Raw genomic sequence first — 14,727 nt, 5'->3', positions numbered from 1 at the left:
GTTGGAGGGAGGTCCACATCGCTGACCCTGGTTTCTGATGCGTCAGACCTGGGTTGGGGAGCCCACCTAGGCGAGCTCAGCATGCAAGGCTGCTGGTCGTGGGACAGTCTGTCCCTCCACATAAACGTCAGGGAGCTCAAAGTGCTTCGCCTGGCTTTCCTGCCCCACGTGAAGGGCAAAGTTGTGCAGGTCCTGACAGACAATACCACAGCGATGTATTACATCAACAGGTGGGGCCAGGGCCAGGTCATCGGCCCTTTGCCAAGATGCTCTCTGCCTTTGGGACTTCTGTGTGCAGCATACCGTCCATCTGGTGGCTGCACATCTGCCCAGGCCCAAGAACATGGTAGCAGATCACCTCAGCAGGACCTTCTCATCTCACCACGAGTGGTCATTCTACCCACCCACGTGTGATCTTCCGGCTGTGGGGGACTCCCCAGGTGAACCTATTCACATCTTGTCAGAACAGGAAATGCCACGTGTTCTGCTCATTCTGGGGATTGAACAAGGACTCCCTGTCAGATGCCTTTCTGCTCCTGAGGTTGGGGGGTCTGATGTATGCCTTCCCACCAGTGATGCTAATCCACAAGGTCCTTATGAAGATCAAACAGGACAAACGAAGGTGATCCTGTTAGCTCCCGTGTGGCCTCAGCAGCACTGGTTCGGCACACTGATGGACCTTTCGGTAGCTGCCCCACAGCAGTTGCCTCTCTGGCCAGATCTGCTGTCCCAGAACCATGGCAGTCTTCTGCATCCGAACCTGACGGCGCTACACCTGACAGCGTGACTTCCACATGGCCAAATGCGGAAAAACAGGAATACTTGGTCTGGGTCCAACAGGTCTTGTGGGTAGCAGAAAGCCCTCCACCAGAGCGACCGACCTGGCCAAGTGGAAGAGGTTCATGGGCTGGGCCTTGGACTGGAGTATCCGGGCTGAGCAGGCCTCGCTGCAGGCGATCCTGGACCATCTTCTGCACTTCAGGCTCCAGGGGTTGTTCCGGTCATCGATCAAAGATCACTTGGCCGCTATTTTGGCCTTCCAGCCTCTGCTCCAGGGCAGATCGGTCTTCACTCACAACATGATGGTCCAGTTTTTGAAAGGTCTGGAGTGTCTCTACCTGCATGTCAGGGATCCCATCATTCCCTGGGACTTGAATCTTGTGCTCTTGCAGCTCATGGGTCCTCCCTTCGAGCCTCTAGCTTCCTGCTCCCTTCTCCTCCTCCTCTGAAAAGTTTCTTTCCTGGTCGCAATAACATCTGCCTGTAGGTCTCTGAGATCAGGGCACTTTCTTCAGAGTCACCCTATGCGGTTTCCTAAAAGGACAGGGTCCAGCAGTGGCCACGGCCAGCGTTCCTGCACAAGGTAGTTTCACAGTTCTTTACTGGCCAAGACTTTTTCTCCCTGTCTTCTTTCTGAAGCCTCATAAATTGGAAGAGGAGCACAAATTGCATGCCCTGGACATCAGGAGGACACTTACTTGCCTTTTACATTGACAGGACCAAGCCATTTCGTAAGTCAACACAGTTGTTCATTGCGGTGGCAGAAAGGATGAAAGGTCCCCCAGTGTCTGCATGGAGGATTTCGTCTTGGATCACAGCCTGCATCCGTTACTGCTATGACCTGCAAACATACCTCCACCGGCGACCGTGCATGCCCACTTGACTAGGGCACAGGCTTCGTCAGCAGCCTTCCTGGCCCAGGTGCCGATTCAGGATATCTCCAGGGCCGCTACCTGGTCGTCTGTCCATATGTTTACGTCTCGTTGTGTGCTCACCCAGCAAGCCCAAGACAATGCTGGCTTTGTGAATTCCGAGCCTGCGACCAGGGATACTGCTTGTGAGTCTCCTAGAATGGAATTGACAAGAGCAAGCACTTGAAGAAAAAACAGTTACCTACCTTTTGTAACTGTTGTTCTCCTAGATGTGTTGCTCATGTCCATTCCGTTACCGGCTCTCCTGGCACTCTGTTGGAGTTGTTGGTAAGAAGGAACTGAGAGCGCATAGGGTCAGTGGCTCTGGATATACTGCAGCATGAGTGCGGCACTCAAGGGGATGCCACAGTCAACCCTAGGGATGCCGCTAAGGCAAAAATCTCCGACCGCGCACGTGGGCGAATGCACAGCTAGAATAGAATGGACATGAGCAACACGTCTCAAAGAGCAGCCGTTATGAAAGGTAGGTAACCGGGTTTTTTTATATATACATTAGATATTTTTTTACATTTTAGGCGAGAATAGAAGAAAAATGTAGTAAACAAAGATGTCATTAATAAATACTACTGCTTTAGAAAACATTAAACTCCGGGGTGGTTCTGTAAAAAAGGCCCATCATCTTTGTGATTCCAGCTCTCTTGGGATGCTCGAGGCATTGTAATATGCAGGCCTTCTGGATTTTAAAGTTCCTGTTACTTTTTTCATCTTTTGGCTTCAAGTGATACATTCTCCTCTACAGCATTTCCTCAGCTTCTGTCTGCTGGAAAACTATGGCAGAAACTTGAAGTTTATATCAAATAATTTATTGCTGTCATGCTGAGTTTTACCTAAATTACCAAAAATCTGACCTCCAGAGATCAAATGTATGTGACATAAATTAAAATCTTTTAGAAATAATCCAGGGGCTGGTATTTACAGACTTTTCAGTTACAGACTTTCAGAGAGTGTGTAGAATAGAATATTTTACATTTAGTGGTGCAAGTTTTCATGTTGTTTGCATTCAGAATTTAATTTCTCCATTTTATCAATCCAATCTGCGCAGACTTGAAGCAGAAGGTTTTTGAAATGTCTTTTTTAGTTGGATCAGGTATATCAGTCATTGTCAGATCTGTCCGCCTCCAAAGCGCAGGATAGCAATACACATACTGGTTCCCAAGTTGTGGTCACAAACACCTTCCAGTGTGTGTCAGTCCAGCAGATGAGAGCATTCTTGCAGTGTAATAGCTTCAGCCCAGTGGGCTTTTATCAACTGTCTGTCTTGTCTCTCCCTTCACTGTTGTGCAGGTTGAATGATCCTAAGATGTCAGAAGCAGAGCGTCAGTCAATGGAAAGCGAACGGGCAGACCGTAGCCTATTTGTTCAAGAGCTTCTACTGTCCACTTTGATGCGGGAAGAAAGTTCCTCCTCAGATGAGGATGAGAGGGGGGAAATTGCCGATTTTGGTGCTATGGGCTGTGTAGATATTATGCCTTTAGATGTTGCTTTAGAAAACCTAAATTTAAAAGAGAGTAATAAAGGAAACGAGCCTCCTCCACCTCCTCTTTGATGACATCCCACTTCGCAGACAATGTCCTCTGTGCTGTATTTGCCAATGAAAGTGGACAACTACTATCTTGGGTTTGTTTTGGTGATTGTAATTTCAGGTCTGTCACTCTTGTTACATTGTGTACATTCAAAAGGAAGAGAGAAAAGATATATATGATAATCATTTCCACTTAACTAATTTTTACTTCTAGCAGGTAAATGTAGGTTGCAGTGCAGAGGAGAAACCTCTGTGTTCTGTACCTTGACATGCAAAAGGCTCTCCTAATACTCCACGTTCAAACTGAAGAGGAAAAAATGAAAAATCTCTAATGAAGCTGCTGTGTGTATTTATGAATATTAATGAATAAAAACTGCTTGGATGGTTTACCTTAACTACTGCATGAGGTTTTTTGCAGCGTGCATGAGTTTTAGTGACCTTGTCATTTAAAAAATTAAATACAAGGAGTAAAACTATAAAAACCCAAAGCTTCTCCCATTATTCAAAGGTTACATGACAAAAAGGTTTGTGTTCACTAGCAGTTTGTAGCCATGAAGTAGCTTTTGAATAATATGTGACTGAATCACCTATTTCCTATGTGCTTCCAGCACATAAAGCAAGCTCTGCAGTGGGATATATTGTGGTTTCCAGGGTTTGGCATTTCGCTATATGTGACTATTATGTTGCCCTATTAGTCATCGCGTCCATGTGGAGTTCAGCTTCTCTTTTATGCATCTGTAGGAGACACAACAGTAATGCCACTGCTGGAATCTACTGCAAAGGGCTTTTGTGTGCCCTAAAATCAAATCTTGTTCATCTTTGTTTAAAGTTTTTCCTTTTTGTGGTTGTTAAAATTTTTCAACTGTTAAACATGTTTTATTCAGGTGTAGATGATTCATTTATTCACTGTCTTAAAGGAAAAAAAAAAAAGTTAACCTGGATTATGTTGTTTTAGTTTTAAAAGCCTTCACAGTCTCAATCATATTTCTGAGTTATTTATGTATTTGCTTCATAGTTTGCAGAGACTTGTCAGTATCAGGAGAGCTTGAGGATTTGACTTCCCAGACTTTGTCAATATATTACAACTGAATTCTTAATGCTAACTTTAGCACCTTTTATTTATTATTTCTCTTTGATTATTTTTCTGGCATTAAAAAAAAAGTAAAGAGCCTTTTAATCGAATCATGCCACCTACATGCCTATACTATTAATCCTATATGTAAAAAAAAATGTACAGTGTTTTTTGTGCATAGACTTTCATAATAGCCCCAATGCAAAGACAGCAGGGGTTTGGTTTTTTTGGAATGTAAAGTTAGACTATAAAGACAAAAGTGCACACAGCTTCTGATAAATTTAAAATAGGCTTATACTATAATCATGTCTCTTTCCAGTTCTCTAACCTCGCCCGCTTTCTCTTGCTCTGTATCTTCCATTCCTGCAGCATTACAAGCATTTTAGAATAAAATTACAGACTTGAACACCAGCTGGTGTTCTCAACAGAACTGTGACGTGTATACTAATCTAAAATAACAAAAAAAAACTACCCCACAGTTTGAAGTTTCAGTTTCATTCTCATTTTCTTAATCCTCAGATTCCAAGTATTTCCAGCCAGCACAGTACAACTTTGTTTTTGTTTAGTCTCTGCAACAGAAAATGTTTTAAGGGAAATTTTACACCAGTCCTCTGGTTATACTAGGAATTACCCCCGGGAGGGATTTTTTTTATTGATTGTTGAGGATTTTCAGAACCAATTTTCAAGCTGTAGTCTTTTCAAACACATCTTCTGCACATTACAATAAGACACACCGTTCAATAAAGCATTTTCAAGACTGTTGTTCAGTTGATTTTCTTTGGTGTTGGTGCATTATCCTGACAGTTTGACTCTAAGATTTCATAGAAGATTTAGATTTGGAAGAGACCTCAGGAGGTCATCTAGTCCAACCCCAACTAAATCATCCCAGCTAGGGCTTTGTCAAGCCGGGCCTTAAAAGCCTCTAAGGATGGAGATTCCACCACCTCCCTAGGGAACCTATTCCAGTGTTTCACCACACTCCTAGTGAAATACTGATTCCTAATATCCAACCTAGACCTCCCCACTGCAGCTTGAGACCATTGCTCCTTGTTCTGTCATCTACCACCACTCAGAACAGCCCAGCTCCATCCTCTTTGGACTGGACCGAAAAATTAGCTGCAAACTGTCTACAAGGTCAGTTCAACTAAGCAACACAACTTATGTAAAACAAAATTGTGCAATTGTTTCCACAGTGCATGTACAAGCGAAATTCTTAGGGATGTAATTTTGCTTCACTTAACAGAAAAGCCAGTGTATAAAACCAAATAGGCATTTCTTAATGAATACTGACTATTATTTAAAACCTGTATAAGGCTAGTTTGGTGAGGACACTTATGTTACATGAGCTGCAAACTTCACTCCACTTCTAGATACTGTACTTCCTGCAAGGGCTGGTGCCACAAGTGTCTGTCTCATATGAAAGTCTGAATACCTGCTGGCTTATATTTAACAATGAATGTTGTAGATATTGTATATTTAAACTCTTCAATATCCCAGCTATTTCAGATTTTTTGATATATGTAACTTAAGCAAACACACTGTTTCCTAATGAAGCTTAAAAAAAATCTTGCCTAAAGAGTACTTGTAAGATGGATGAAGAATATCCTATAAATATTAGTTTAAATATTTTTTTCCATAAATGGTGATTTTGTAGGAGTGGTGGGGTTGGGGGGGAGAAAAGGAGTCCTAACGGTTTTTAACCCGGCTACTAACAGTTGCATTCATAAAAAAATGATGTTCTCATTGAAACTAAAAGCTTTCCAGAGTTTTGTATTCTGGGATATTTCAAAAATATCCATTAAATCAGTGCATTACGTTAAAGATGCCACTGGGTGAAAACAGCCCTTGAAGGTTTTCTGAGGGAAAGGGGTGAGGTAGGAGAAGAAGACAGACATCTCAGCACTCACACCTTACGGAATCTCTCCAGGTAGTGGGAGGAGTTGGGTCACCTAAAGTTGAACATTCAATTTGTAGATGAGGTGTCCCATGGAAGTCAGTGGGCAGCTTGTATGTGTAAAGTAAATTCCCACTTTCGGGCAAAAAACCCTAATAGTTGGGTGGCTTGTGGGCATCTGCAAGAGGAGGGGTATAGAGGCAGTTACCTTAGGGCCAGAATGGTGAGCTGGCAGAATGAGTAGCCTCCAGGCAGTAGCCTCTTCTCTCTGTTAAGGTCAGAGCAGAATATCAGTGCAGTGCATACGGGGGTGGAGGTCTGGCTCCATTGCCCTTTTGTGGAAGTGAACAGGCACGGGTCCTTGTATGAGCCCTCTATTCTGTAAGGCCTGAGTCCTGTGTGTGTGGAGTTAAAAGCGAGGCTGACTGAAGTGTGTAAAACATTGTTGGTGATTAGTAAGATACGCAAGTGATCACGGTGGGGATGGGAGCAGGAGGGCTTTACCTTGAGGCATGTTTTACATTATATACAGGAGACAAAGGGACATACAAACTCTTGTTCACAGAGGACCAGGAACAAGTGTTCCTGGTGGATGCTTTTTCCTTAATACAAATGTGACTCCAACTATGTTTGAAACTAACGACTAGCTTCAATCAGGCTTTTTCATCTGTTTGTTCTCAGAAATATACCATAATGAAAATCATTTAATCTTGGCCATCATTAAATTGGCTTTCTGGTCCTATCCAGTTGTATTAACCCTTAAAACAATGACAGGTTTCAGAGTAACAGCCGAGTTAGTCTGTATTCGCAAAAAGAAAAGGAGTACTTGTGGCACCTTAGCGACTAACCAATTTATTTGAGCATGAGCTTTCGTGAGCTACATTTTAGCAGGAGCTGAGGGACTGCCTGGAAGGGAGAAGCTCCTTGCCTAAAGTGGCGAGTGTATTTCCTGGGGTTTATATAGCTATGGCTTTTGTACACTGAGGACAGCGGGGGTGACCTTTTGGTCCCCTTCCTGACTTTAGCAGTGGCTTCTCTTTGTGATGTCACCTCCCCGTCACTATTCCCTCCATTAATACTGCAAATATTACAGCCTAAGAACTAAAGCTGGCTGAAAGGATGGAAGTTTGTATCAACCTTCGCAGGGACCAAACTCCAGGCTGCCACACAAGCACGATCTTGCATAACTTCAGACCAGCTGCTGGCTACTCTATCAAGTTCTCTTTATCCTCCTGGCAGGGCTTTCATCACTTCCCTGCTCTAAGCAGCCCATTAAAACAAGGGGTAGGCCATGAAAGGGTAGACTAAGTTCCTACCCCCAAATGACCAGCTCAGGAAAACACCAATAATCCTAACATGACCTAACACATGTTAACTCATTTCCCTGAGGACTTTCTTTCTGAAAGGCGGTTTTGATCATAGTCATCCTACAGGAGTTTCTGACTTAGTTCCCAGCTATTGTAATGAATATTACTATATATTTGATCCACCCCCAGGAAGTTTCTTCACTACTTTTCTCTGGACCCTCATTGGCAAATCAAAGCATTGCCTTTTGGTCTAGCCATTGTTCCGGTTGCTTTTGCCAAAGCATGGTGTCTCAGGCCCTACAGAGAAAGGACCAGTTTATTTCTACATATCTCAGCAATTGAGTAAATGGAGGAAACGGTGCTGACTTTGGATGGGGTTTGGTCCTTCTTGGAATCACACGGCTGGGTCATAAACCAACCCAAAGTTCATGCTCCTGCTCTTGGGAACTAATCAACTCAGCGATTCCTGCATCAAGACCATAATTCCTGTCTCAGTCCTACCACTTTCTGAGTTGTGCCTGAGCAGTAACTTTTCTAAGGGTTTATTGAGAAGGGCAAATGTGTGTGTGTCCTGTCACACTACGGTTGTAGCATGGGAGATATGGGTTGTAGACTCAGAAACAGTGAAAGGAGGAAGCCCAGAGAGAAGACAGGAGGGGCTTGTAAATTTCAAAAGGACTTTAAATTTACAAGATGCTGGAATAGTCATTCATAGAATTACAAATCATAGATTTGTTTATTGGGACACTGTAAGTATCAACTCCAGTACACACAGGCAGGACTGAAGGTTCTGTTAACCCCCAACACAACACTGAGAGAAGGATATAGCACCATCTATTGGTGGAGGTGCTTGTTACCTGAATCATTACAACTTTCCCCCTTCTAATTAAATCACCATTTAAAACTAACTCCTAGGAACCCACGCAGTCTGCCACCCACTTAGGTTTCTTTGTGCATCTGCCTGCCCAAATCCTATAGTCAGTCATGAACCCCTTACTCATAGTTGGATCCAGATTATCAGAGCACAGAAATTGTGTCCTTAAGGTCAAACTTCTGTGTTGTGGACAGACTGTCTGATGAAGACAGCAGTCTGTTGAGGTCCCAAGAACATCCTGGCAATGCCTCCTCTACAACTGGTCTCCCATGATGAAACACAAGTCCCTGCTGAGGGACCTCCCAATCCTCTTCTGCTGCATCCCTCTGGAATAGCTGTTGAGCATCCTCAGTGGCTGCCTGCCCCTTTCTTTCCATGAGTCTGTTTACCAGTTCTTGATGCATGACAATGGGGTGAGCGCTTACTTTTTGTAGCAGCAAAGATAAGTTGTTTAGTTTCATAATCACCAGATAAGATCCCACCAAAAAGAAGTAAGTCTGGGAGTTGTTTTTTCCCAATGCTTTGCCACATCGCAGAGCCCCACCAGTTCTCCTTTCTGGATTTACTTTCTTTTGCCTGTGATGCCACACGTGCATTCCACTCTTGCTGTCCATGTGCCCCATTGCTCAGCCATCCAAAACTTCTTGCCTCAGCAGCACTCATCCAGGTGGCTCTCACACCCTCCACTGTGGCATGACACTGCAGGTATAAAGGACAAAGCTGCCCTTGTGTGCCCACCGGCACCGAGTCTTTCTTCCCACCCAGGCTGGTCATTGGGATGTCTCAGCCTTTGTGTAGATAGTTTTGTGTCTCCTAATTAAGAAGTTTCTAGTTTAAAAAACAAAATCTGTTTCTCTGTTCCCCATTTGGGGAGCTTGTGCCAGGGTCTGCCCCAGTCACTGGGCTTCAAGTCTTCTGCATCTGGCACAAAACACGGGCCTGTCAGCAACTGCATGACTCTTGTCTTAAGTGCCTGGGCAAGACACACTTAAAGGACTGGTGCCAAGTTTGTTAGGACTTTAAGCCGAGAACAAAGAAGGCCGGGGAAGCTAGGCTGACGCCTACCCTAGGCAACGGCCCAGTCTGAGTCAATACCGCATGCTGCAGCTTCAGTCAGAAGCTCCCCGCCAAGACTGTCGGAGTCCCAGCCCGCGTCTCCTTCGCCTGTGCCCCAGAAGAGGCCTGAGGCTGCCAAAGGGGCACCAAGCCTGGGAAGCGCTCCACCCCCCGGGCTGGCTAAGCAAGGAGGAAAGGAGGCGGGTAGAGCGTGTTCCAGTTTGAGGCATGGCGCCTTCTCCAAGTTTGTGGCACTCGCGGCAGCGTTGACTCCGGTGCTGCTGCAGCCTCTGTCGAGTCCAGAGCCAGAAACTGCAACCTCAGCTGGAGCAGCACCGCGGCAACAGGAGACCGTCTCAGTGCCAACGACACCAGAGGTGTTTGCTGTGGTGAGAGACTTCCTAAGCCTGTTGGTACCCATGTCTCCAGCAATACAGTTAATAGCTCTCCCGGTGCCCTCAGATTGCCCAGCACTGACTCTTTTGGAGCAGCACCCTGATCTGCACCACTCTTACAAGTCCTCCTACTCATCAGTACCCTTGGGGGCTGGGGGGAAGCTAGCAATGATGGCGTTTCTTCGGCAGTCAGGGTCTTGGCACCAGTCTCTGGCACCAACAGGATCGACCCCTCCATGGTAGGTGGAAGGAGAGGCCTCTTCTTCGGTCTCTGAGGTGGGATCATACATCTCCCAGCCTCAGAGCAAGACTCGTCCCGCCCTAGACCCTACCACCCTGGGTACCCTCAGGCCTCTGCCTCAGGGCTTGCTGTGGGAATGTGGTCAGGAGGCCCTTGGGGCCTGATCCTTTATCAGTGGCCTTTTTGGAGTCCCTGTGGATTCCCCTAACTGCCAGGTCATCCCCACATCCTTCTGAATCAGTGGCCTCACCCAGATGAGGTGAAAGGTAGCACTGAGTCAAACCTGCTCCTGTGGCCGGTACTGGGCCCGGTCCCGAGCCACTGGCAATGATTCCCGAAGAGCCTGCATAGCAGCCTGAGGAACAGGTTGCGGAAGAGACATCCTGAGTTTTCATCCTCATCCTCTCCGGGTAAGGCGGTGTCTTCTGGGATAACCTCATCCCCAGCTGACGGCTATAAGGTATAGCAAGAGCTACTAAAGAAGGTGGCTTTGGACCTGGGCATTCAGGTTTAAGGAGGCAAGGGAGCCCTCTCCTCACCTTATTAATATTTTATCTACAGCAGATCCATCTAGACAGGCTCTGCCAATCAATGAGGCGATTTTGAGCCTATAATGTCCCTTTGGCAGACCCCATCATTGTGGCCTCCCACATCAAAGCTTGCAAAGTGCAAATATTATGAGCCCTCACAGGGGTTTGGCTACCTGTACTCCTGTCCTCGTCCAGAGTCACTAGTGTTTGCCGAGGCTAATGAGAGGGAATGAATGCTAGGGGGTGTCAAGCTACCACCCTGCAAATCCAAAGGTGCAAAGAAGCTGGATTTATTTGGTAGAAACGTTTAGTTGACTGGAAGGCCACAACTTAGAATTGCCAACCAACAGGTCTTGTTGGGGTGCTATGGTTTTAACTGGTGGGTTTCTATGTGGAAAGTTAAGGATCTGCTGCCCAAGAATGCTAGGTAGAAGTTCTCCTCACTAGTGACTGAGGACAGGTTAGCGGTGCGGACTTCAGGTGCAGGCAGGGTTAGCCGCTGCAGACGCATATGCAGTCTCTGTGGGAAGGTGCTCTTGGCCTCATTCTTCTGGTTTACCCCATGAAGTTCAGCAATCTATTCTGGATTCACCCTTCGAAGGTGCTTTGCTGTTCTCAGAGGACAGATACGAAGCTACATGGCCTCAAGGACTCAGGGGGCAAACTTTGAAGTCTTCGGGCTTGTATCCCTGTATAAGGCTACAGCTCCTCGTCAGGACCTGTCCGGAAAGAAGAGCAGGGGTTTTTAGGAATATATCTGCCCCTCCTTCAACTTCTGCATTAGCTCCTGGCCCTTCTAGACACTCAGTGGCAAGTAACGCTAAGCAGACATTTTGACGGCTCAGTCGAGGTTGTCATGCCGGCCTCCACGCTTCCAGATCCTGTTTCACCTATTTTTGCAAATTGTCTCTCCCACTTCTGCAGTGTTTGGTCTGGAATTACTTCAGACTAACGGGTCTTCAGCACTGTGGAACCAGGCTACAGCCTCTACTCCTCCTTCCCACCCTCCCCATCCCTCTTCAGGGACCATCTCATGAGAAGCTCCTCCTCGAGGAGGTTTAATCTCTCCTTCAGATGGGTGCTGTAGAGGAGGTTCCACAAGGTCTCAGAGGGATGGTGTTTTTATTCCCAATCCTGAAAGTGAAGGGCGGGGGCAGGTCTCAGCCCACTCTTGGGATTGCGTCTTCTCAACAAGCACTTAGTCAGTTTTCCATGGTCACCCTAGCTTCTGTTTTCCCCTCCCTTTACCCTGGAGACTGGTCTGCCAGTTCATAGGGGTAGTGCTGGACAGATCTCAAGAGAGAGTTTTCCTTCCAGAGTTGAGGTTTCAGACAGTTCATGCCATTGTTACAGATCTCAAGTCTCACCCCATCACAAAACTGTTTGAGGCTGCTGGGGCATATGGTCTTGTGCACATAACGTGGTCCAAATATGCCAAACTGTGCTTCAAAAGTCTTCAGAGTTGGCTAGCCTCAGTTTACGCACTGAGCCATCATCTCAACTTCGTAATGAGGATGCCCTCTCAGGCCCTTACCTCCCTCCATACAATGTGTGTGGGGGTGTCCCCATTGACTGTCCTCAACGGACCCTCACATTAGTGATGGATGCATCTGCTCTCAGCTGGGGGGCCCAACTCAGTGCTCTGCAGACTCAGGGATGATGGTCTTCAGGAGACCTGTCTTTACATATAAATGTCAGAGAACTGAAAGCTATCAGGCTAGCTTGTCAGGTTTTTCTTCTGCAGGTGCAGGGGAAGAGCCTGTTTAGTTCTTACAATACAGTGGCAATGTTTTACTTCAACAGGCAGGAAGGAGCCCAATCTTCCCACCTCTGCCAAATGACAACTCAACTTCGGGAGTTCTGCATTGCCAGCTTGGTAGCCCTCAAAGCATCTCATCTTCTGGGGATGCAGAATGATCTTGCAGACCACCTCAGCAGATAATTTATGAATCACCACAAGTGGTCTTTTTGCTCAGATGTGGCCAGACTCATCATCCAAGGGGGGGTGGAGGTTGTCTCCACTGATTGACCAATTTGCCACAAGAACCAACAGAAAATGTCAGCAATTCTGTCCCCTACAAGGTTGCAGCCCAGGCACCCTGACAGTTGCAGTCTTGCTTTCCTGATTGGTCAGGCTCCTCTGTGCTTTCCCAGCAATCCGACTTATTCACACCGAGTATTCCTGACCATCAGGTAGAAACAGGATAGAGTCATACTTATAGCCCCAGCATGGCCCGCCAACATTGGTTCTCCCGTCTCCTAGCTCTGTCAGTGAAGCCCCCAATTTTGCTTTAATTGGACTCGGACCTAATTGCCCAAGACCATGGTCAACTGCATCACCTACAAGCTCTTCATTTAACGATACAGATGTTCCATGCACAGGGCCGGCTCTAGGCACCAGCAAAACAAGCAGGAGCTTGGGATGGCACATTTCTAGGAGCGGCAGTCTGGCCTTTCATATGCAATCCAGACCAGTGAGGGACTCTGTCACCATCTTCCCTGCAACCTGGGGTGCCTCACAACGCCTTGCTGCTGTAGCTCCCAACTGCCTGCCAGCATGCAGGTTACACCCTAAGTGTCTGTATGCTGGGCCAGCAGCTCTGACTTCACCAGCCTGTCTACAGCCCCACTCTGGCTTCCACCAGCCTGGGTTACTGCATGCAGGATGACCCCAGCACACCCCAGTCCCGAATTTCCTTAAAACCATCTTCCCTCCAATGTCCGGCTCTCTCTAGGATAGTTCAGAGAAATAATACATTTTGTTTGTTCCTTTAAAGCCACAAAAACACATCACAGCCTAACCTAACTGGGGGCAAATACACCCTGCCTTTAAACGCAGCACAGAGTTGGTTTGTGGTAAAAATGAAACAAACAAAAAATAGATGCAGGATTAAAGGTGAGTTCAAGTACAAGGAATAAAGGAAATAGCTATAAGTAAAACAAAATGTTTTTTTTCTAGCAAGATACTGGCTTTGTTCAAGATGGTTTTTCTCACCAGTTCTTCTTCTTCCCAGCCTGGCTGACTTTCCCTCAGTCAGCACCTTCCACGGAAGTACAAGGTGCTGGCTTCCCTTGACTTCTTAGGTGAACGATCTTTGCTGAAGAAGGTTTCTCACCCATAATTAGACTTCAGTCTGCATGGAGCACATGTGTACCCCTCAGTGGAATTCTCATACGGCCCCGTGCTCAAAGAGCTCTGTTTTGTACTGTCCAGGAAAGGGCTGGACAGTGGATTTAGCACTGAGGTGACGTTCTCAGGTGCAGACAATGTCAGGAGGAACAGAATAGGCTGCAGTATTTACTGTTGTCAACAATCCCTCGAAGCTGAGGATGGTTTTATCTGGTTTTATTTTTCATGGGTCCTTTGGTGACTGAAGAGTCCAATTCTTGAGCCACAGGCTCATTAGCACACATTGCAGGAGATGTTGGAAGACAGGGTTGGGCCGTGATTGCTGTATGACTGTTGTTGTTGTTCCTTTCTTTTCCGGCATTTTTCTGAGACCAGGGCAAGGCAATTTTCCTCAACAGTGGACGTTCCCTCTGACAAGTTTTCACCAGTTATCCATATCCCAGGCTGCTGTCTCCTGGTGTGCGGTGTCATTGGATCATAGAAGATTAGGGTTGGAAGAGACCTCAGGAGGTCATCTAGTCCAACCCTGATGCCACATCTCTTGATGTTTATCTGAGGGTGTCTTTAAAGTGTTTCTTTTGGCCTTCTCTTTTTCTCCTTTGGTGAGTTGGGCATACAGCAGTTGTTGTGGTAAGTGTACATCAGGCATGCACACACAATGCCCGCTCCACCTCAGCTGGTGCTGGATAATCAGGGCCTCTGTGAGGACACTGACATTAGTGCGGTTATCCTCCCACTTTATGCTGACGATCTTCCGAAGAAAGTGCTGGTGCTGGCATTCCAGGTTTTTCAGGTGTTTTCTGTAGGTCACCCAAGTCTCACAGCCATAGAGGAGAGTTGGGATTACCACCGCTTTGTAAACTAAAAGTCTAGTGTGTGTGCTCATGTTGTGATTGTTGAACACCCAGCGAGACAGTCTGCCAAAGGCAAGACTGGCACAGCAAATTCTGTGCTGAATCTCAACATCTATGTCTGCCCCCTGTGAGAGATGGTT

The 14,727-nt window shown here is 46.4% G+C and overlaps 1 protein-coding gene across 1 annotated transcript in view; it reads left to right on the top strand.

Annotated features, from left to right (window-relative positions):
- The window catches only part of KCMF1 (potassium channel modulatory factor 1), a 68,261-nt gene extending 64,632 nt beyond the window's left edge, over nt 1-3,629 (top strand). Inside the window, exon 7 of the mRNA XM_084628663.1 lies at nt 2,997-3,629. Within this exon, the coding sequence (XP_084484789.1) occupies nt 2,997-3,258 (262 nt within the window). The 3' untranslated portion in view covers nt 3,259-3,629. The remainder of the gene's footprint in view (nt 1-2,996) is intronic.
- The last annotated feature ends 11,098 nt before the right edge of the window (nt 3,630-14,727 follow it).

Source organism: Lepidochelys olivacea (assembly GCF_965140295.1).
Source record: "Lepidochelys olivacea isolate rLepOli2 genome assembly, chromosome: 5".
NCBI classification, from domain to species: domain Eukaryota; kingdom Metazoa; phylum Chordata; order Testudines; family Cheloniidae; genus Lepidochelys; species Lepidochelys olivacea.
The sequence above is the reverse complement of the archived record's forward strand: the minus strand, read 5'-3'. Positions and strand labels throughout refer to the sequence as shown.